General features: G+C 44.0%; 1 protein-coding gene across 1 annotated transcript in view; it reads left to right on the top strand.

Annotated features, from left to right (window-relative positions):
- Window positions 1–5988, top strand: part of LOC137370788 (NAD(P) transhydrogenase, mitochondrial-like) — a 212996-nt gene extending 207008 nt beyond the window's left edge. The window contains exon 22 of the mRNA XM_068032745.1: window positions 4217–5988. Within this exon, the coding sequence (XP_067888846.1) occupies window positions 4217–4369 (153 nt within the window). The 3' untranslated portion in view covers window positions 4370–5988. The remainder of the gene's footprint in view (window positions 1–4216) is intronic.
- The last annotated feature ends 16772 nt before the right edge of the window (window positions 5989–22760 follow it).

The following is a 22760-nucleotide window of genomic DNA, read 5'->3' on the forward strand; positions in this document are numbered from 1 at the left end:
AATTTAATTTTGTTTCTTTTACTTTGATAATTAAAGTAAGGTCCTCTCCCCTTAAGAAAAACTGCAAATATCTTGTAACAATTATTGTAACTGGCAGATAACGTTTGATTTAATTTATTCCTAATTTTTGTTAGTCTTGTTGAGTTTCAACTCAGAAATAATCAGTTCAACGTTTTCGTCATCACAATGTGAAGGTGTTGCTCTTGGATTTCATTCCATCATGATATATTTTAGAAGGAGCAAAGTTTTGTGGTGGGATTAATCCACTGTCAAGTTTTATAGTTCTTTCAGTCACAAGATTTTTGAGGTGGTGCTACCCAATGGCTCAGTGAATGTATAGTGAGTAACTCAGGCAAACAGTCTGTAAGGCTTGGCTGTGCTAAATGAACTGATCTCAGCTGGGACAGTGCTGGGTTACTATGATTGGCCTCTGTGCCCTGGGTTACAGAGAGAAGAATTGACCAGGGCTTCAGCTTCTCAACACTGTCCTATCTGCAGTGCTATCTGTAGTCACCACCTGACTTACTGTTGAGCCTTACACGTGAATAATGGAAGGTGGCTAGTAGCCATGGAACTACCACTAATAATAACTTGCATTTAAAGTACACTTTTAACATGGAAACATGTACCAAGGAGCTTTGTAGAAAATGAGAGGAATTAACACAAAGTCTGGAGAGTTATGTGAGGTGATGAAAGTCTTGGACAAAGGTCAGATTTCCAGAAGGCTGTTATAAGAGGATATTGAGATAGGAAGGTGGAGGTAATTCCAGAGAGTGGGTCCAAGGCAGCTAAAGACTCTTCCGTCAGCTGTGGAGTGGGAAGGTGTTGGGTGGGTGTTTGAGGGGGTACAGGGAGGGGTGCTGAACAGAAGGCCAGAGTGGAGGGCATGGGAGGGGACAAGGCACAAGAAGGTTGGAGAGGTAAAGTGTGGTGAAGCCATGGAGGGATTTGTTGATTACAATGAAGATTTTAAATTTGATGTATTGCAGTACTGGGTGCCAGTGTAGAATGGCAAGGAGAGGAGTGATGGACAGGTAGGGCTTTGTGTGGGACAGAATATAGACGATAAAGTTTGGTGATGGCTAGAATTGGGATTTGAAATTAAACTTTGCATGGAACAGAGTACTTGAGGTTTTGCACAGCCTGTAAGTCAGTTCAAGTGATGTGGCAGGGAGAGGAATGGAGTTAGTGGCGAGGGAGTGGAAATTTTGGCCAAGGGTAAAGCAGGATTTTAATGTGATAGTTGCATATAAAAGTCGATGAGTGACCTGATTTATTTCACATTTACTGTAGTCCAAATGAAATGTGTTATCAGCACATGTGTATAGATTCAGGTGTATTCTAAAGGGAAAAACTGTACTGCATACTTCCCTCTTCAGTTTCCCGTCTAATCCCCACCAGCCCAGAGAAAAGTGTGACTGGTGTACATGCAAATATTAGATTTGATTTTATAGAAAAATGAAAACACACGTGTTTTAAAAATAGTTGACAGATTTTTTGGCTGGTGATTTTGAAACACGATTAATTTTAACATTACTGGGATTGAGATCACATTTGTGGTGTGAGACTCCAGTTACATCATCCACCACCACTCACTGTCCACAAAATCAAATTGGAACAACTTAAAAGGAGATTAGAAGGCAAACTACTAGAAATTGGAGTTGGTGCAATATTCTGTAAAACATGTTTTTTGGGTCATTAGTAGAATTTTGGACAAGTGAGATATGTACTTTTGGCTCCTAATCCTTGTTTGAAAGGATTGACAGACAATGATCCTTTATGTAACTTTTTAAAAAAATTATTTGATCCCAGCACCTGGGTAACACTGGCGAGTGGACATTCCTTAATCTGAGAAGGTGGTGGTGTGCCTTCTCCTCCAATCACTACAATTCTTGTGGTGATGGTGCTCCCATAAGTGTTGGGTGGGGAATTCCAGGATATTGACCCAGCAACAATGAAGGTATAGATAGCTATGTGTCCAAATCAGGATGGTGTGTAACTTGGAGGTGGCTGTCCCGGCCCTTTTGCGAGTTGTCCCAGGCCCAGGAAAGGGTCCCATGCTCAGGGTTACGAATCATGGCCAATGGCGGAACCAGCAAATTTTCGATAGTGATGGCGCAAGAGCTCGATTCTCAAGGGACAACGGCTGCCTATGGGTGGATGATCCTTCAGGAAGAAGACTTTAAAGCCCTTGTGAGGAAGGCCATGGGAAACCACTTCTTGACCTTTTTCCCTAGTCATATTGCTCATTTCTCATAGAAGTTAAAAAATGGGAGGCTCTTACGAGCAACTGAAGAGGAAAGTGCAGGATCGTGAAGCATGGAGAAATGAACAGAGGACCTGCCCTTGGGCAGGTCACCAGTACTAATATATCCATGCCATTGCTGCTGTTGTCCTTCTCAGTGGTCGATGGCATCAGTTTACATCTGTGCAAACTGGTTGACAACTATCAGTGCAACTGAATCCATCTTTCTGACTGTTTTCTTAGTTATTGCTTGTTCCATGAAATACTCCATGTCTCACCCCAGAGCTCTTCCCTGCTGCTCATTCTTCTTTTCTGGAAGTTGGATGATGGGTACTGGAAGCTAGTTTGACCATGGGAAGCGTCACAGCTGAGACAGATTCTGCCCTTAACTGATGTTTGCATGCAGAGACACTCAGGGCTGCGTTTTAACAAAAGCAAGGAAGTCCTGCTGCAGGTCCTGGGTCCATGCAGGTGGACGGCAGGACCCCGGGCGGGATTTTACCAGCGGCAGCCAATTAAGAGGCTGCCACTGGGACTGTGGCTAATTAAGGACAGCAGCCCACCCTTGGCAGCCTCAGCAGCACCACTGATAGACGTGGCTATTGCTGAGGTGCAGAGAGAAGAAGCATCCTCAAAGGCCAGATAAATTTTTTATTTAATGTGCTGGGGCCAGGAAAGCAGGCCCTGATGATTAGAGGGATGGTGGCGGCAGTGATGCCACTGGACGGCCCCTCTGTAGGCCATAAGGAAATAAAGAAAGGCCCACCAGACCCCTCCCCCCCCCCCCTCCCCCACCAAGGAATTGACTGAGAGGGCACCTTGGTATACCTGGCAGTCTCCCCATGTGGTAGGGACCCGTCCCGACGCTGGTACAGTGCTGGCGGGGGCAGGAGTTGGTTGTCAATTGGCCAATTAATTGAAATAACTGGCTGTCAGCATCCAGTCAGAGGGCCGGTCTGCCATTGACAATATCCTGTGACAGCAGGAAAGCATCGAAGTCCCCTCCCGACACCTTCCATTGCCATTTTACAAAGTCTTCCACCTCCCAGCCCTTCTCCATAGGTTTGGTAAAATTCAGCCCTCACTGTTTCAGTAGCGATCAATGAATAGCAGTCAGAGGCAGGATTTTTCCCCTCTCTAGACAACGGATGCCTGATCTCAGCCCAGCCATTTGCAGTATCCCCTTTCTTTATATTAATCCTTGAGATGTGGGTGTTGCTGGCAAGGCCAGCATTTATTACCCATCCCTAATTGCCCTTGAGAAGGTGGTGGTGAGCTGCCTTCTTAAACTGTTGCAGTCTTTGTGGGGTAGATACAGTGTGTGACTTGGAGGGGAACTTGGAGGTGGTGGTGTTCCCATGCATCTGTTGCCCTTGTCCTTCTAGGTGGTAGAGGTCGCGAGTTTGGAAGGTGCTGTCGAAGGAGCCTTGGCGGGTTGCTGCAGTGCATAAAGTCATAGAGTCATTAACAGCACAGAGGGAGGCCATTCGGCCAATTGGGATGTCATTCAGCCCATCTTATAAATGGTACACACTGCTGCCACAGTGCGTCAGTTGTGGAGGGACTGGATGTTGAAGGTAGTGGATGGTGTGCCAATCAAGTGGGCTGCCTTATCCTGGATGCTGTGGAGCTTCTTGAATGTTGTTGGAGCTGCACACATCCAGGCAAGTGGAGAGTATTCCATCACACTCCTGATTTGTGCCTTGTAGATGGTGGACAGGCGGTGAGTTACTCGCCGCAGGATTCCCAGCCTCTGATCTGCTCTTGTAACCACAATATTTGTATGGCTAGTCCAGTTAAGTTTCTGGTCAATGATAATTCAGCCCAATTATTGACCTGGCTGAGATCAGATAACTCAGCAGCAGATAGGGATCAAACCTGGGAAACTCCTGATGTGTTTATTTATCCACTGAGTTACCGGCAGAGCTCTCAGTTACCAGCTTGTGATTGACATCGTTGTTGTTTTTCCAGGTGATTGTGATGAAGAGATCTCTGGGAGTCGGCTATGCTGCTGTTGACAATCCAATCTTTTACAAACCCAACACTACCATGTTGTTGGGTGATGCAAAGAAGACTTGTGATGCCCTACATGCAAAAGTTAGAGAATCAGCTGAATCCAGCTAAATGCAACTGTATGTTTGGCAGCTAAGGTTTTTAAGTAATCAGCGTTAATCGTAAGCAAATGGCTCAAAGTAACTAAATCTATCATTTAAATTGTTGGACCAGTAGGTTTTGAAAGGGAAAGATGGCATATACAAGTGTTTGGATTGATTGCTTCCCTAATTTTTTTTCTGTACTTGCTATCCTTTTTTATTAATGTGTGGAAATTGTGCACTATACAGAATTGTACTATTGGAAATTAAATGTGCTGGTTTTATATCAGGGAGAATAGTTGCTTGCAATGTATTTTTAGTAGATTCATGATGAGGCATGGAGCAGTGAATTTCTATCTGGAGGTCTGTGGACCATTTTGCTGTACTAAACCACTGATACAACAAGCATGTTTGTGGTTGCCTCTTTAATAGAGAAACAATATGATGTGGACTTCATAATGTGTCCCTTGGTGTAAAGTCCCTTTTACGTAGGTGCCAAAGCCAGAGTTATGGAGTTGATCTACTCTACAATATGTTAAATAATCCAATACCAGAAATTATTCAATAGCAATATTTGGAATATGCACAACTGAATAAATATTGTCAGTAGGCCAAAATGTATTCAGAAAACCATAGTCAGTTTTTCAGAGAAATGTTAGCCACAAAATAATAGAACCACCTTTTTATAATGCATGGAAAAACTTTGTGCCAGATATTTCTACCATATATATACTGATAAAATGAACTTTCATTTTCAATTGATTACCAACTTAAAATATTTTATAAGCTGTGTCATTGATGCAGTGGAAAACAACCAGTGAGCTATAAAACTATAGGCTATATTGTGTGTCTTGTGTGAAGATGAGAGACAACAAATGACTTATGCCAAATTAGTATGGAACCTACAATAATTGTCATTTTTTAATGAAATATATTAGGAACTTGTAAAATCACAGTGAAACAATATGTTTACATAACTGACATCCAAATATTGGGACCATGTCTGAAATCTTATTGAAAGTTTTATGGCTACCTCTTAAGTTTCTTCCTAGACCAATTCACATTGCCCAACTAGTACTGATCTGCAGCAATAGTATTTGTTTTATGAATACCATCTTAATTGCATATTGCCATATAACAGCAACAAGACTTTTGGTTTATTCGTCATTGTAATGAGTTCCATTAAGTTACATTTTTAATTTTAATGTAGGGTTGTAAGGTCCTTCAAACAGTAAAACTGGCAGCTAGTTTTAATTAGTTTGTTGAACTGTTTAGTTTGTTCTGTGGTCAGAATGCAGAATAGTTTACAGTGCAGGGCATTGTATAACAAACCTATTCCATAAACACAAGGAGGAAAAATTGCTTTTACCAAAATGTAACATTCCCAAATATTTATGTGAAGGTTTGAATGCTTAGAATTTTAGATCATACTGGCTGTAAAATATTTGGTTACTTAAAAGATCAGTCGATGTAAAGGTGCTACGTGTTGTTCCAAGTTCTGTTTGCCTACAATGTATCTACATTCTTACATTTATAAATAAAGGAAGTTGGATTTGCTATTTTACATATTAAAGTCAGCATGCTGCCGGATGAGACACCAACAGGAATCGTTGAATTGTGCTCATCAAAGTAAATAGTTTAATAAAGAACTTGACCAAACTGTCCATCTGGTATTTATTTTTATTAAAGTAAAATTTAGAGATTAGTAACTGTTAAAACGCCATTAATGATCTTTATGAATGTAGTTTATTTAATAAGCATTTTCATTGTAAGGAAGATTAAACTCAACATTTCAAAGAAGTGGTTGGTATAGTAAGGTTTGAATACTGGCCTCTGGGCTTTAGTCCAATACAGACAAGTAGGTTCAAGACTTTGTATTTGGCTGTGGAGGGTCCCCTGTGAAATTAAGAGTGCAGGAGTTTACAGCACAAGTCTGCCCACACAGTCATAACTTACACTTAATTACCAGGGTGGTTGGAATACTTAACACTGAAGCTGCTTTATAAAAATAAATCATATTTTTATTTTATACTCGAGGCAGTGACTTTTTCCTATGATATGGTTCCATGAGTACAAAGTACTTATCACTCCCATGGCTGTTATTCGCTGATCAGCCTTGGCAGTGATTCTTGGCTGGCTATTCGATCACAACCGAGAACCGAGCTGAGTTTTGTCATATCACAGGTTCTTTCCCCCCTCTTTTCTCTGCTCCCCATCAAGGGTAATGATAGTGATCATGACTGGGAAGCTTGACTACCTCACTCACTGCCCCAAGCCCCCTTCCCAACCCACAAGCTATTCGACCAATTGTGCCAATATTACTGGCCCGGCTAATACCAGCTAATGCAGTTCAGACTAGTGATCGATCCTGGTACCCTGTTGATCAGTTATTCAATGCAAACCCTCTGAGCTATTGGAGAGACTTTGAACGCAAGTTTACATAAAACAAATACCTGGAAGTGATAGAAAAACAGTAATTCGACTTGAGTGATCTTAGAACATAGAACAGTACAGCACAGTACAGGCCCTTCGGCCCACGATGTTGTGCCGAACCTTTAACCTACTCTCAGATCAAACTAACTACCTACCCTTCATTCTACTATCATCCATGTACCTATCCAAGAGTCGCTTAAATGCCCCTAATGTATCTGCTTCTACCACCACCGCTGGCAGCGCATTCCACGCACCCACCACTCTCTGTGTAAAGAACCTACCTCTGACATCTCCCCGAAACCTTCCTCCAATCATCTTAAAATTATGCCCCCTGGTGATAGCCCTTTCCACCCTGGGAAAAAGTCTCTGGCTATCCACTCTATCTATGCCTCTCATCATCTTGTACACCTCTATCAAGTCACCTCTCATCCTTCTTCGCTCCAGTGAGAAAAGCCCCAGCTCCCTCAATCTTTCTTCGTAGGACATGACCTCCAGTCCAGGCAGCATCCTGGTAAATCTCCTCTGCATCCTCTCTAAAGCTTCCACATCCTTCCTATAATGAGGCGACCAGAACTGAACACAATATTCCAAGTGTGGTCGAACCAGGGCCTTATAGAGCTGCAGCATAACCTCGCGGCTCTTAAACTCAATCCCCCTGTTAATGAAAGCCAACACACCATACGCCTTCTTAACAACCCTATCAACTTGGGTGGCAACTATGAGCGATCTATGGACATGGACCCCAAGATCCCTCTGTTCCTCCACACTACCAAGAATCCTGTCTTTAAGTGTATTCCGCATTCAAATTCGACCTTCCAAAATGAATCACTTCACACTTTTCCAGGTTGAACTCCATCTGCCACTTCTCAGCCCAGCTCTGCATCCTGTCAATGTCCCGTTGCAACCTACAACAGCCTTCCACACTATCCACAACTCCAGCAACCTTCGTGTCATCGGCAAACTTGCTAACCCAGCCTTCCACTTCCTCATCCAAGTCATTTATAAAAATCACAAAGAGCAGAGGTCCCAGAACAGATCCTTGTGGAACACCACTGGTCACCGAGCTAAATGCTGAATACTTTCCATCTACTACCACCCTCTGACTTCTATGGGCCAGCCAATTTTGTATCCAGACAGCCAACTTTCCCTGAATCCCATGCCTCCTTACTTTCTGAATGAGCCTACCATGGGGAACCTTATCAAACGCCTTGCTAAAATCCATACACACCACATCCACTGCTCTTCCTTCATCAATGTGTTTTGTCACATCTTCAAAGAATTCAATAAGGCTTGTGAGGCATGACCTGCCCCTCACAAAGCCATGCTGACTGTCTCTAATCAAACCATGCTTTTCCAAATAATCATAAATCCTGTCTCTCAGAATCCTTTCCAATAATTTGCCCACTACCGACGCAAGACTGACTGGTCTATAATTCCCAGGTTTATCCCTATTCCCTTTCTTGAACAAGGGAACAACATTTGCCACCCTCCAATCATCTGGCACTACTCCAGTGGACAGTGAAGACGCAAAGACCATCGCCAAAGGCGCAGCAATCTCTTCCCTCGCTTCCCGTAATATCCTTGGGTATATCCCGTCTGGCCCCGGGGACTTATCTGTCCTCATATAATTCAAACTTTCCAGCACACCCTCCCTCTTAACCTCAACCTGTTCGAGCATATCAGCCTGTTCCACACTGTCCTCACAAACGACCAGGTCCCTCTCACTAGTGAATACTGAAGCAAAGTATTCATTTAGGACCTCCCCTACATCCTCCGACTCCAGGCACAAGTTCCCTCCACTATCCCTGATCGGCCCTACCCTCACTCTGGCCATCCTCTTGTTCCTCACATAAGTGTAGAACGCCTTGGGATTTTCCTTAATCCTACCCGCCAAGACTTTTTCATGTCCCCTTCTAGCTCTCCTAAGTCCATTCTTCAGTTCCTTCCTGGCTACCTTGTAACCCTTAAAATATCTTAATATCGTAACTCTTAAATATCAAAATTCCATTCCTGACTTGAAATTACTCATTAGCATCTATTTTTAATTACTTACACTGGCTATCTATGTGCAGATGGGGACGGGAAGGTTAATCCATATATTTTCCTTTCTGTGGCTGCCAACTGAGACATTATTGCAGTCCCTCTGCCACACATGCAGTTACCTAGAGCTGGCCCTGTTGACAACGTATGTAAACAAACAGCTGCAGAGGTTCCGTTGAAGACCCAGGAGCAGTGGAGCTGAACGGTATGAGATTCTGACAGATTTTGATGGTTCTTCATACCTGAGAATACTACAGAAGGAAGATCAGTATTGTTGTTTCTTTATGTAAAACATAGCATTAGTTTTCACATGTATGCTGACGACATCCAGCTCTACCTCATAACCACCTCTCTCAAATCCTCCACTACTGTGAAATTATCAGACCGCTTATCGATATCCAGTACTGAATAAGAAATTTTCTCAAACTAAATATTGGCAAGATGGAAGTCATTGTCTTCGGACCCCACCACAAACTCCATTCCCTAGTTACTGACACCATTCCCTCTCCCTGGCAACTGTCTGATACTGAACAAAACTGTTCGCAACCTTGGTGCCATATTTGACTCCAAGATCAGCTTCTGACCACATATCTGCACCATCACTAAGACCAGCTATTTCCATCTCCGTAACATTGCCTAACTCTGCCACTGCCTCAGCTCATCTGCTGCTGAAACTCATCATTGCCTTTGTTACCTCGAGAATACTTCAACAGGGGGAGGCGGTGACGTAGTGGTGTTATCACTGGACTAGTAACCCAGAGACCCAGGGTATAGATTTGGAGACATGGGTTTGAATCCCACCACAGCAAAAGGTGGAATTTGAATTTAATTAATAAATCTGGAACTAAAAGCTAGTCTAATGATGGCCATGAAACCATTGTCGATTGTTGTAAAAACCCATCTGGTACACTAATGTCCTTTAGGGAAGGAAATCTGCTGTATTTACCTGGTCTGGCCTACATGTGACTCCAGACCCACAGCAATGTGGTTAACTCTTATGTGCCCTCTGAAATGGCCTAGCAAGCCACTCAGTTGTACCTAACTGCTACGAAGTCAATAAAAAGGAATGAAACCGGACGAACCACCCGGCATTGACCTAGGCACCGGAAACGACAACGGCAAACCCAGCTCTGTCGACTCTTCAAGGTCCTCCTTACTAACATCTGGGGGCTTGTGCCAAAGTTGGGAGAGCTGTCCCACAGACTAGTCAAGCAACAGCTTGACATAGTCACACTCACGGAATCATACCTTACAGACAATGTCCCAGACACTGCCATCTACCTGGCAATGTGAAAAATTGCCCAGGAATGTCCTGCACATAAAAAGCAGGACAAGTCCAACCCAGCCAATTACTGCCCCATCAGTCTACTCTCAATCATCAGTAAAGTGATGGAAGGTGGCATCAACAGTGCCATCAAGCAGCACTTGCTTAGCAATAACCTGCTCAGTGATGCTCAGTTTGGGTTCTGCCAGGGCCACTCAGCTCCTGACTTTATTACAGCCTTGGTTCAAACATGGACAAAAGAGCTGAACTCAAGAGATGAGGTAAGAGTGACTACCCTGGACATCAAGGCAGCATTTGACTGAGTATGGCATCAAGGAGCCCTAGCAAAACTAGAGTCAATGGGAATTGGGGGAAAACTCTGTGCTGGTTGGAGTCATACCTAGTGCAAAGGAGGATGGCTGTGGTTGTAGGAGGTCAATCATCTGAGCTCCAGGACATCACTACTGGAGTTCCTCAGGGTAGTGTCCTAGGCCCAACCATCTTCTGCTGTTTCATCAATGACCTTCCTTCAATCATAAGGTCAGAAGTGGGGATGTTCGCTGATGATTGCACAATGTTCAGCACCATTCGCAACTCCTCAGATACTGAAGCAGTCTGTGTAGAAATGCAGCAAGATCTGGACAATATCCAGGCTTGGGCTGATAAGTGGCAAGTAACATTCGTGCAACACAAGTGCCAGGCAATGACCATCTCCAACAAGAGAGAACCTCACCATCTCCCCTTGACAAAGCAAAATCTGACATCGCTGAATCCCCCACTATCAACATCCTCGGGGCTATCATTGACCAGAAACTGAACTGGAGTAGTCATATAAATATTGTGGCTGCAAGAGTAGGTCAGAGGCTAGGAATCCTGAGGCGAGTAACTCACCTCCTGACTCCCCAAAGCTTGTCCACCATCTACAAGGCACAAGTCAGGAGTGTGATGGAATACTCTCCACTTGCCTGGATGGGTGCAGCTCCAACAACACTCAAGGAGCTCGACACCATCCAGAACAAAGCAGCCCGCTTGATTAGTACACCATCCATAAACATTCACTCTCTCCACCACCTACGCACAGTGGCTGCAGTGTGTACCATTGACAAGATGCACTGCAGCAACATACCAAGGCTCCTTATACAGCACCTTCCAAACCGTGACCTCTTCCACCTCAAAGGACAAGAGCAGCAGATGCATGGGAACATCACCACCTACAAGTTTTCATCCAAGTCACACACCATCCTGACTTGGAACTATACCGCCGTTCCTTCACTGTCACTGGGTAGAAGAGTCACTGACCTGAAACGTTAACTCTGCCTCTCTCTCCACAGATGCTGCCAGACCTGCTGAGTATTTCCAGCATTTCTTGTTTTTATAATCACATGACTAACATGCTGGGCAACCTGGGGTTTTCTGAATTGTACAAACAGTTTGAAATCAGAAAGACTGTTTGCTCCTGTCTGCTCCTGTCTGCTCCCATCTCTTTCTCACAAGCCTCTGAATCCACTGAAGACACATGAACCCCAAGAGAAAAAAGTCTCCTACAGCAAACAAGGTTTAAGAAGAATACTGGGCCCCAATGAAAAGCAAGATCTACCTACAATCAAGGACTCTACAGTGAGCTCGAAGAATCGTGACAAAAACTCTTCAGATATTGCCTCAAACCTTTCCACTTTATTTTTCTTCTCTTTTCTGTCTCTATTTACAGGTGTGCATCGCGTATGCATGCTAGCATGGGTACATTGTATATCCATAGGCGTCAACCAAATTAGAGTTTAAGTTGAATAAATTGCAACTTTTCTTCTTTAAATCTAAGAAAGCCTGTTTGTGCTGGTTTCTTTGCCTTACAATTGAAAAGCAGTGAACAAGGATTTACCAATGCAGAAGCTAAAAACAGTGTGTTTAAAATTAAACCCTGTCAGAATAAGACCAGATGAAGGCTGAAAGGAAACCCTGGACCTTTTTCTCACCTGGTCGTAACGAGAGTTAAAAAATTATGGATTCAGGTTCCATTATGGATGTAAGCACATCATCTAGACTGATAACATCAGTAACAAGGAAGTGCTGTTTTTCTCATGAGGTGTTCACTTAGGGCACCATCTATCTGCTCAAATGGCCATAAACACTCCCATGGCACTATTCACAAAACAGCAAGGAGCTGTTATAGGTGTTCTGGCCAACATTCCTCCCTCATTTATCATCACCAAAAACGGATTGGCCTGGAAGTTGGATCAGAAATTACAGCCATTCTGCTGGTATCAAGTTACACTCAAAGTTTTTACCAATTATTAAAATATGGCTGAATGTAAATGGGCCATAAATTAGCATAATTGGGCTGTGAGGTTTGAATGTAACTGGAAGAACCAATGGGGGTTGTAGAGTGGAGGACTATAAAAGAAAAATATTTTTTTTCCATCAGACTGCGGCTGGGGAGTACAAGGCAAGTGGCACACAGCTCTCTGACATATGATTTTTAATTCCTTAATATAAATTGTTCAGTCAAAAGTCTGTATTGTCTCAAATATTCCCCTTCTCATAGTGGACTGATTCACTGGAGAAGGCTGACACACAGGCCCTCCTCAACAAGAGAGAGGGAAGATGAGACCAGATCCTCAGCTCACCCCCAACTCATCCCTCAAGTGTGTGGATGGAGGTGGCAGAGGCACTAATGGCCACAGGACTGTGAAGCAGCACTTCAAGAAATATAGTGACCTGAATAGGGACAGTAAGACTCCCTTTCTTCCTTGCTCACTGTTGGCACCACGCTCAAATATCTCAGGTGGGACTAGTTGACCAATGACCTTGCAGTGAATCCCTCCACCATCACCACCCCACCTGGGAAACTCACAGATCATTCAAGATGTTGGAAAGCAGTGGCTGTGGAGAGGAGGGAGGGGAGGAGGGAGTGGGGCAGCTTCCAGAGGACCAGACTCTGGCTTTAATATGCAACTTGTCCCTATTGTGTCGCCACATGAGGGGTCAGTGGAAAGTCAGAGCTGCATTTTTCTGCTCTTTCCTGGGAGTGTGCTTTATTCCTCCCCAACCCTCAACCACCTTGAGGCCATCCCCAAGCAGATGCAGAGTCATCCAGCTTTCGTTAACTGGGTACCAGTGTGGACACATTCCACTGGGGTGAGCAAGAGCCTCAGCATCAGGTGAGGTCTCCAACATCACAATTCAGTTTTAGAGCAGGAATAATTTAAGGAGGTGGAATCTCCAGAGAGACAGGCTAGAAAGTGGTGACAGACTGCGGAGTCACCATGGACTGTGGAGTCACCATTGACTGCTGAGTCAGTGGAGGTGACTTGGTGGCTGCAGGTCTGGAGGCATCTGTCAGTAAAGCATTAGAGGGGCATGAGGAGTCATTGAGTCGTTTACGGTACAGACGGAGGCCATTCGACACATCAAGTCCATCCTGGCTCTCCACAGAGCAGCCCAGTTAGTAGCACTCCGCTGCTTGATCCCCATTGCCCTGCAAGTTTATTTCCTTCAAGTACCCATCCAGTTTCCTTTTGAAATCATTAATTATCTCTGTCTCCACCACCCTTGTGGGCAGCGAGTTCCAGGTCATTACCATTCGCTGCATAAAAAAAGTGCTACCTCATATTCCCCCTGCATCTGTTGCCCAAAACGTTTGATCTCGGTCCTCTAGTCCTTATACCATCAGTTAATGGGAACAGTTTTCCTTGTCTAACTTATCTAAGCCTATCATAATCTTGTACACCTCGATCAAATCTCCCCTCAGTCTCCTTTGCTCCAAGGAGAACAATCTGAGCTTTTTCAACCTAACCAAGTAGCCAAAATCCCTCATCCCTGGAACCATTCTGGTAAATTTCCTCTGCACCCTCTCAAGGACCCTCACATCCTTCCTAAAGTGTGGTGACCAGAACTGGATGCAATACCCCAGTTGGGGCCTAACCAGAGCTTTATAAAGGTTCAGCGTAACTTCCCTGCTTTTGTACTCAATGCCTCTATTTATGAAGCCCAAGATCCCATATGCTTTATTATCCACTCTCTCAATATTTCCTGGCATCTTAAAAAATCAATGCACACGAACCTCCAGGTCCCTCTGTTCCTGCACACTGTTTAGAACTGTGCCATTATATATTGCCTCACCCTATCCCTTTTGCCAAAATACATCACCTCACACTTGTCAGTATTAAATTCCATCTGCCACTCGTCTGCCCATTCTGCTAGCCTATGTCCTGTTGCAGGCGGTTCATGTAGAATCATAGAATGGTTACAGCACAGAAGGGGGCCATTTGGCCCATCTTGTCCGTGCCGACTCTCTGCAAGAGCAACTCACCTAATCCCACATCCCTGCCTTTTCCTCGTAGCCCTGCAAATTTTTTCTCTTCAGGTAACTATCCAGTTCTCTTTTCATCCTCATCGCTTGCCACACCTCCAAATCATATCAGCGGCAAATTTTGAAATTCTACTCTGCATTCCAAAATCCATGTCATTTATATATAGCAAACAAAACAGTGGTCCTGTCACAGACCCTTGGGGACTACCACTCTCCACCATCCTCCAGTCTGAAAAACAACCATTTACCACAACTCGCTGTTTTCTGTCCTTAAGCATTTTTGTTTATCCAATTGGACTTTGGACCTCGCATTCCATGACTCTGGGAGTAAGCGAGAACATTGTGCTTCCAGACAGTTAATCCTGCAAGTCTGCTGTAATGCTCAGCACCAACTTAGAGTTAGAGCTGGGAAAACACATGGCTGCAGGTCCTCAGAATGGGATGGTGAAGGAGAAGTCAGGGTTTCCACCTTTATAAAAGGTCAGACATTTACTCTTGAGGCTTTGGGTGACAGATTGTAGGGCAAATTGAATCGTGGCTTCAGTCTCTTACTGAAGCCCAGTGGTATTTGGTAGCCACCACTGTACCAGTCATCAGGCTGATGACTGGGGCCACAGATCAAGAATGCAGTTGAATGGCTGCTGGAGCAGGCCAAGCACCTATCTCCCTGGCCAGCAAAACCATCCAAGGTACTGTGCCACCAGAAGGCAGTGCGAGGCAGCTCTGGATCTTCCTCCTGAGATGGAGGTTACAGCTCCTGTGGTCCATGGCTGTCAGCATGGACTGAATACAGGATCACGAATCATCAACTCGGCATATTTCCGGTCCTGAGTTTACTAGGACATGGTACAGAGTAGCAGCTGACCAAAGTGCTCATTTAGGTACCGGGGCCAAACGGGTGGCTCAAAGGAGTACAGAAAATTTAATTCCTGTCCCTACTGCCTCCTCTTCGATTGGGAAAGGGGGAATTTGCCTGACTGGAACATTGTCACTGTCACTGTCATGTCCTGCTTTTTTGATAATCACTCCTGTGAAGTACCTTGGACTGTTTTATTATGTTATAGGAACTATATAAATGCAAGTTGTTGTTGTTCAATGACTACCTCGTTTTTGAAGTGTTATTGCTGCTAAATAAAACATTATTCATTCAAAGAGGTTAAATCTATTTAAATTTGTCAACATTTGCCAAAGTTTAACATTTGCTGAAGTTTACATTAGTTTAACTTGGTTTCCAACAATTCCTAACATTGATTATTGTTCATTAAAGGTTTATTATTGTAAATAGTTGCTAAAAATTTCTACAGAGAGTTTAAATTCCCCTATAACATTGTTTGTCATTTAAATTTATTTCTCAGGGTTTAGTTAAAGTCTTTTGGAGTTCCTGTAACAATTTGTTGAAATCTCATAATTATAGTTTAACTTTTTCAGACAGCATTACAGTTATTAGTAACAATTTGCACTTAATGTTTATGAATGACATGAAATATTTTTTGTAAGAAAACAGATATTGAAGTCAAAGAAAGCCATGTCTTGACACTTCTGGTTTGGCTAAAAGCCTGCACCATAATCTTATGGTTGCTTCTGACTTCCTTGCCCTCTCAAAGTGATGCCTTCCGCAGACACTCCATGTCCCTTGGCCATGTGTAGTTCATAATCTTTTGCTTCAATTGACTCCTCTCCCAGTATGTCAAGATCCAGACCTCTCATCATGCCCTGATTGTGCAGGGCACGGCACAAGATGAAGACCCTTATTACCATCTCTGAGGATTAATAGAGGGCACCTCAGACCTGTTCAAGCACCTGACGATTTTCTTCAGCACCCCAATGGTCCCATCAACAACCTGCCTGGTAGACATATACACATGCATGGGAGACAGTGGCATAGTGCTAATGTCACTGGACTAGTAATCCAGACCCCAGGCTAATACCATGGAGGCAGGGGTTCAAATCCCACCATGGCAGTTGCTGGAATTTAAATACAATTATGTAGTTAAAATCTGGAATCGAAAGCTAGTCTCAGTAATGATGCCATGAAAACATCATTGATTGTTGTAAAAATCTATCTGGTTCACTAATATCCTTACTTGATCTGGCCTACATGTGACTCCAGACCCATAGCAATGTGGTTGACCTTTAACTGCCCTTTGAAATGGCCTTGCAAGCCACTCAGTTGTCAAGAGAAATTAGGGATGGGTAACAAATGCTGACCTTGCCACCAATGCCTATGTCCCATGAATTAAAAAAAAACCTGGTTGTATCTGTCCTCTGCTTAGGTCTGTGAGACACGAAAAGGTGCTGTCAGCCATAGCAACAAGGGTAAGCCTCATCACTAAGGAGCCATCCTTCCATTGGGCCCACGTCCCTGAACATGTGTCCAATGACCCAGTACTGCACAATGAATACATAGTGACAGATCCCTGCACGCTCTGCTTTCAAATGCAGGATGTACAGCCATGCATCAAAGATTATCTGAACATTGAGGGCATGGTAGTCCATTCTTTTTCATGTAACGTTGTGGATTTTGAAGAGGAGCCTTTAGTGCAATATGTGTTCCATCGATCACTGCCAGCACACTGGGAAAACTCGGAATCCTGTAGAAAATTAATGGCTTCTCCTTTGCCCGACTGCGAACATTCCAAATCTTAGGAGCTTCCCAGCCCTGTGTCAGTTTTCTGCCCCTTGACTAATCCTGCACAGGCTCCACACGGGTACCTGGAAGGATCCAGACCAGTAAACTTTGAGGGCTGTGGTCATCTGCATTTCTACAGTTGAGGCTCTGCTGCATGTGGACCAGGACTTTAAGTCATCACACAATAGGGTGCATAGTCGGCTGATGGCCTCCTTTGTAAAATGCAACTGCCACACAGCTCCTCCAAAATCTCCTGGAGAGCCAGTCAAGGCCTATACACTCTTTGGGCCGTATACTTGCCCATGTGATGCTGTCTCCACTGGTGATGCTTCACTCTGTGGGCCTCCTGTCTCTGTTTGTCTTCTGCGGCTTCCTCCTCCATTAATTTAGCAAGCAGGGCGAGAGCCAAACATTTTTTTATTTTTCAAACTGAGTGTAAAATGGCTGTGTGCAGTAAGAGGGTGACTACGGCATTAATGTGTCCTGGAGCAGCTGATTTGCACTGGCTTCAGGTTACTCCAGTTGCTTGTGTGCCTGAAAATGTGGTCAGAATTTGAAGAAGCCTCTGAGCAAGTGCAATAGCAGGAATCTCACATGAAGGCTTTGTAACCTGTGGGGTAGGGTCAATGTAATGGGCAGAGATGTATTTGGGCCGAAGAATTGATCGATGATTGTAAAAGATGGAGGCGATTTGGGCGTATTGTGGTTAGGTGCATAATTCACCTACGCTCCAAATTCTACATATTTGCTTTGTGACCGGGTTGAGCAAGTATCTGGGTGCAAATAGGCAGGAAATTCCAGGCCATTATCTGGATAGTCATTTGCTATTTATGAGACCTTGCTGTGTGCAAATTAGTTGCTCCATTTGCCTTGACAACAAGTGACTATAGCACAAAACTCATCAATCAGTTGTAAAATGCTTGTTTTCTTTCTTGTTCTTCGGAGCATGATGCTCATAGGAGTCCTTATGTGAAAAATACTACAGCTACAACACTGGTATCCAGCCGGCAATGTGGAAAATTACCCAGGTATGTCCTGTACACAAAAAGAAGGACAAATCCAATCCATCAACCCAAATTATCGCCCCATCAGTCTACACTCGATCATCAGCAAAGTGATGGAAAGTGTCATTGACAGTGCTATTAAGCGGCACTTGCTTAGCAATAACCTGCTCAGCGACATTCAGTTTGGGTTCCGCCAGGGCCACTCAGCTCCTGGCCTCGTAACAGCCTTGGTTCAAACATGGGCAAAAAAGCTGAAGTCAAAAGGTGACGTGAGAGTGACTGCCTTTGACACCAAGGCAGCATTTGATTGAGTATAGCATCAAGGAGCCCTTGCAAAACTGGAGTCAATGGGAATCAGGGGGAAAACTGGTTGGAATTGTACCTAGTACAAAGGAAGATGGTTGTGGTTGTTGGACGTCAATCATCTGAGCTCCAGGACATCACTGCAGGAGTTCCTCAGGGTAGTGTCCTAGGCCCAACTATCTTCAGTTGCTTCATCGATGACCTTCCTTCAACCATAACGTTGGAAGTGGGGATGTTCACTGATAATTGCACAATGTTCAGCACCATTCACAACTCCTCAGATACTGAAGCAGTCCGTGTAGAAATGCAGCAAGACCTGGACAAGATCCAGGCTTGGGCTGATAAGTGGCAAGTAACATTCGCGCCATGCAAGTGTCAGTATATATAAAAAATTATTCACAAACCTTATCCAGAATCATTGTGATGGGGTATTCTCCCAATTGTTATCTTCCATGCAGTTGACTGCGATTACTGCTTTTTTTGGGAGTAGCCCTTTTGATAAACTAATGCCAGTAAACCAAAGTGTAGTGGCCAATTGACATTGAGGAACAATGTCCAGTTTAAAAACATCTTGAAGCAATAAACTGCTTTCTGATTTCTCCTCCTCAATTGGCAACTTGGATGATTAAAAAGCACGTAGTAACAGCATTTTCTAAAGATGAGAAAACCTCCTCGAAGGCAGATGATCGTTGTGTTGCAACAGAATGTCAAAGTTTTTTTATTCGTTCGTGGGATGTGGGAGTTGCTAGGTCAGGCCAGCATTTATTGCCCATTCATAATTGCCCTTGAGAAAGTGATGGTGAGCAGCCTTTTTGAACTGCTGTAGTCCTTAGTGTGCAGGTACACCCACAGTGCTGTTAGGAAGGGAGTTTCAGGATTTTGACCCTGCGACAGTGAAGGAACAGCGATATAGTTCCAAGTCAGGATGGTGTGAGACTTGCAGGGGAACTTGCAGATGGTGATGTTCCCATGCATCTGCTGCCCTTGTCCTTCTGCATGGTAGAGGTCGTGGATTTGGAAGGTGCTGTCGAAGGAGGTGTGGTGAGTTGCTGCAGTGCATCTTGTAGATGGTGCACGCTGCTGCAACTGTGCGTCGGTGATGAAGGGACTGAAGGTTTAAGGTGCTGGATGGGGTGCCAATGAATGGGCTGCTTTGTCTTGGATGATGTCGAGCTTCTTCAGTGTTGTTAGAGTTGCATCCATCGAGGCAAGTGGAGAGTATTCCATCACACTCCTGACTTGTGCCTTGTAGATGGTTGACAGGCACTGAGGAGTCAGGAGATGAATTACTCAGCACAGAATTCTCAAGCCTCTGACCTGCTCTTGTAGCCACGGTATTTATATGCCTGCTGCTGTTCAGTTTATGGTCAATGGTAGCCCCTAGGATGTTGATAGTGGGGGATTCAGTGATGGTAATACCATTGAATGTCAAGCGGAGATGGGTAGGTTCTCTCTTATTGGAGATGGTCTTTGTCTGGCACTTATGTGGCATAAATGTTACTTGCCACTTATCAGCACAAGCCTGAATGTTGTCCAGGTCTTGCTGCAATTCTACACGGACTGCTTCAATATCTGAGGAGTTGCGAATGGTGCTGAACATCGTACAAACATTAGCGAACATCCCCACTTCTGGCCTTCTGATGGAGGAAAGGTCATTGATGAAGCAGCTGAAGATGGTTTGGCTTAGGACACTACCCGGAGGAAATCTTGCAGTGATGTCTTGGGACTGAGATGATTGACCTCCAACAACCACAACCACCTTCTTCCTTTGTACTAGGTATGACTGCAACCAGTGGAGAGTTTTCCCCCTGATTTCCATTGATTCCAGTTTTTCTAGGGCTCCTTGATGTCATACCCAGTCAAATGTTGCCTTGATGTCAAGGGCAGTCACTCTCACCTCACCTCTTGAATTCAACTCTTTTGTCCATGCTTTTACCAAGGCTGTAATGAGGTCAGGAGCTGAGTGGCCCTGGCAGAACACAAACTGAGCGTCACTGAGCAAGTTATTGCTGAGCAAGTGCTGCTTGATAGCATTGTTGACAACCCCTTCCATCACTTTGCTGATGATTGAGAGTAAACTGATGAGGCGGTAATTGGCCGGGTTGGATTTGTCCTCCTTTTTGTGTACAGGACATACCTGGGCAATTTTCCACATTGCTGGGTAGATGCCAGTGTTGTAGCTATAGTGGAACAACTTGTCTAAGGATGCAGCTAGTTCTGGAGCATCAGTCTTCAGTATTGTTGCTGGAATGTTGTCAGCGCCCAAAGCCTTTGCAGTATCCAGTGTCTTCAGCTGTTTCTGGAATCACATGGAGTGAATCGAATTGGCTGAAGACTGGCATCTGTAATGTTGGGACCTCAGGAGGAAGCCAAGATGGATCATACACTCTGCACTTCTGGCTGAAAATGGATGCATTTCTTTGGCCCGAAGTATTTTTCGAGAGCACTTACCACCATATCAAACGTGGATGTATCTTCTGTGAACTGCTCGAAGTCACACTGTCCTTCTGCTCCTAAACAATGTACAAGTATTTCTCTCTTACGGTTTGCTGCTATACTTGCTGCTATATCTGGGCTGTCCATCCAGTAGCAAGCAAGTAGGTCTTGAACCCTGAAATCCATCGCTCCCAACACAAATGAAGGATATCCTGGCGTCGGAAGGAAAGATTCTGGTGCTGGTAGCATTAGATTTTGTTGAATCATCTTCATCGCCACATTTTTGTTATGTTTACATTGGGTTACTAGGTTTAACTCAGAGCAATGCAGATATTACACTTGCGTTAAATAACCAATTAGTTTATTTACAAGACTTTAACTATAAAGGTTCTTACAGGATTTCAGTACAATCAGAGCAGTTTCTGTAGAAGCTTCTAGCTATGTGTCTGTCTTAGTTTCACTTTTACTCTGCAGCACCACCTAGAGGATGAAGCAATCAAACACTGTGAACACAGCTAAGTGGACAGACTGATACTATCAAACCCTGATCGATCAAACACTACACTGTGAGCTCGCAGCATGGTGTCAGAGTGGAGCTGAGATTAAGTGTTGAACAGCTGTATAGAAGCACAGCTACTAAAGGCAGAACACAGGAATGTTCAGAGCTGCTAAAAGCTGCTAAAAGCCCCAGGAAGCCACAGAAAAGGAACAAAGAAACAGGCAACAGCTGAAAGCACTGGGTAAGACACAATGGCTTCAAATTTTCCTTTCCCAACGCCAGTCAAAGTGAAAGGTGTTATGAAGCAGAACTGGCAGTTTTTCCATTCGCAATGGCAAAATTACAAAATTGAGACCAGTTTAATTGAGAAACCAGAGCAGCTATGGGTAGCTACATTCTATCACTGTTACAAAACGTACTCCACCTTAAATCTCTCTGAAGAACAAAAAAAAACAGACAGCAGAAATTTTGAAAGCCTTGAAGGCACGCTTTGAACCCCAGGTGAATGTAACATGAACAATATGTGTTCAATATTAGAGCCCAAGGTGAAAAAGAGTCCATTGATCAATAAACGACTGCATTAACACAGCTCACAGAATCCTGTGAATTTGCACAACTAAAAGATGATCTAATTAAAGGTAGCATTGTATTAGGCATAAGAGATCCTGCAATGAGCACATGTCTACTGAAAGAGAAGAAACTTACTGTCAGGAAAGTGATCGATGTGCAGAAGTGCTGAGGTTGCAAATCAGCAGCTAGAGCATATTCATGGCATAACAGACCAGGCCTTGCATTATGCTGATAGACATTCCAGGCCAAAAGGGCAAAAAGATCACAAAGTGCAGGATGCAAATACAGCGGAGGACATCACACAAAGGAAAAGAAGGCATGCCCAGCGTGGGGAAATCAGTATTCTCATTACAAGAAACTGAATCATTTTGCACACAAGTGTTTGGCTAGAAGGAAGCACAACAAGCAGGTACAGACGGCCACTGGAGAGATATCAGCCGAAGATTCTGGCGAATCACTGTACACCGTACAACAGGTCAGTTCAGTCAGGTCGATAGGTGATAAATGGCTTGTGACTGTTGGAATGATGACTGCAGAAGGAGAAAATAAAGTCAATATAAAGTGTCAGATAGACACTGGTGTGTCATGCAACATCATGACCTTCACAGACCTGTGCGAAGTGACTCAACATGGTGATCCAAAAATGAAGCCCTCGAAAGTAAGGTTGATGCTATCTGATGGTACTATACTAGTGCCGAGAGGACAAGTTACTCTGAGAGCCCAGTGCAATGACAAGAACGAAGATTTGGGGTTCCAGATCATAGTCAGCACGCAAAAGCCACTCATCTCAGCTGCAGCAAGTCTAAAGCTTGGACTGGTAACTCTCAACGTGCAAAAAGAGATTTGCAATGTGTTGCAGCACACAAAAGCATTGACTGCGGAACAGATCCTAGAGGAGTACAGTGATATATTTACAGGTTTAGGATGTCTTCCTGGAG

Source organism: Heterodontus francisci, chromosome 1, assembly GCF_036365525.1.
Source record: "Heterodontus francisci isolate sHetFra1 chromosome 1, sHetFra1.hap1, whole genome shotgun sequence".
Classification (NCBI taxonomy): domain Eukaryota; kingdom Metazoa; phylum Chordata; class Chondrichthyes; order Heterodontiformes; family Heterodontidae; genus Heterodontus; species Heterodontus francisci.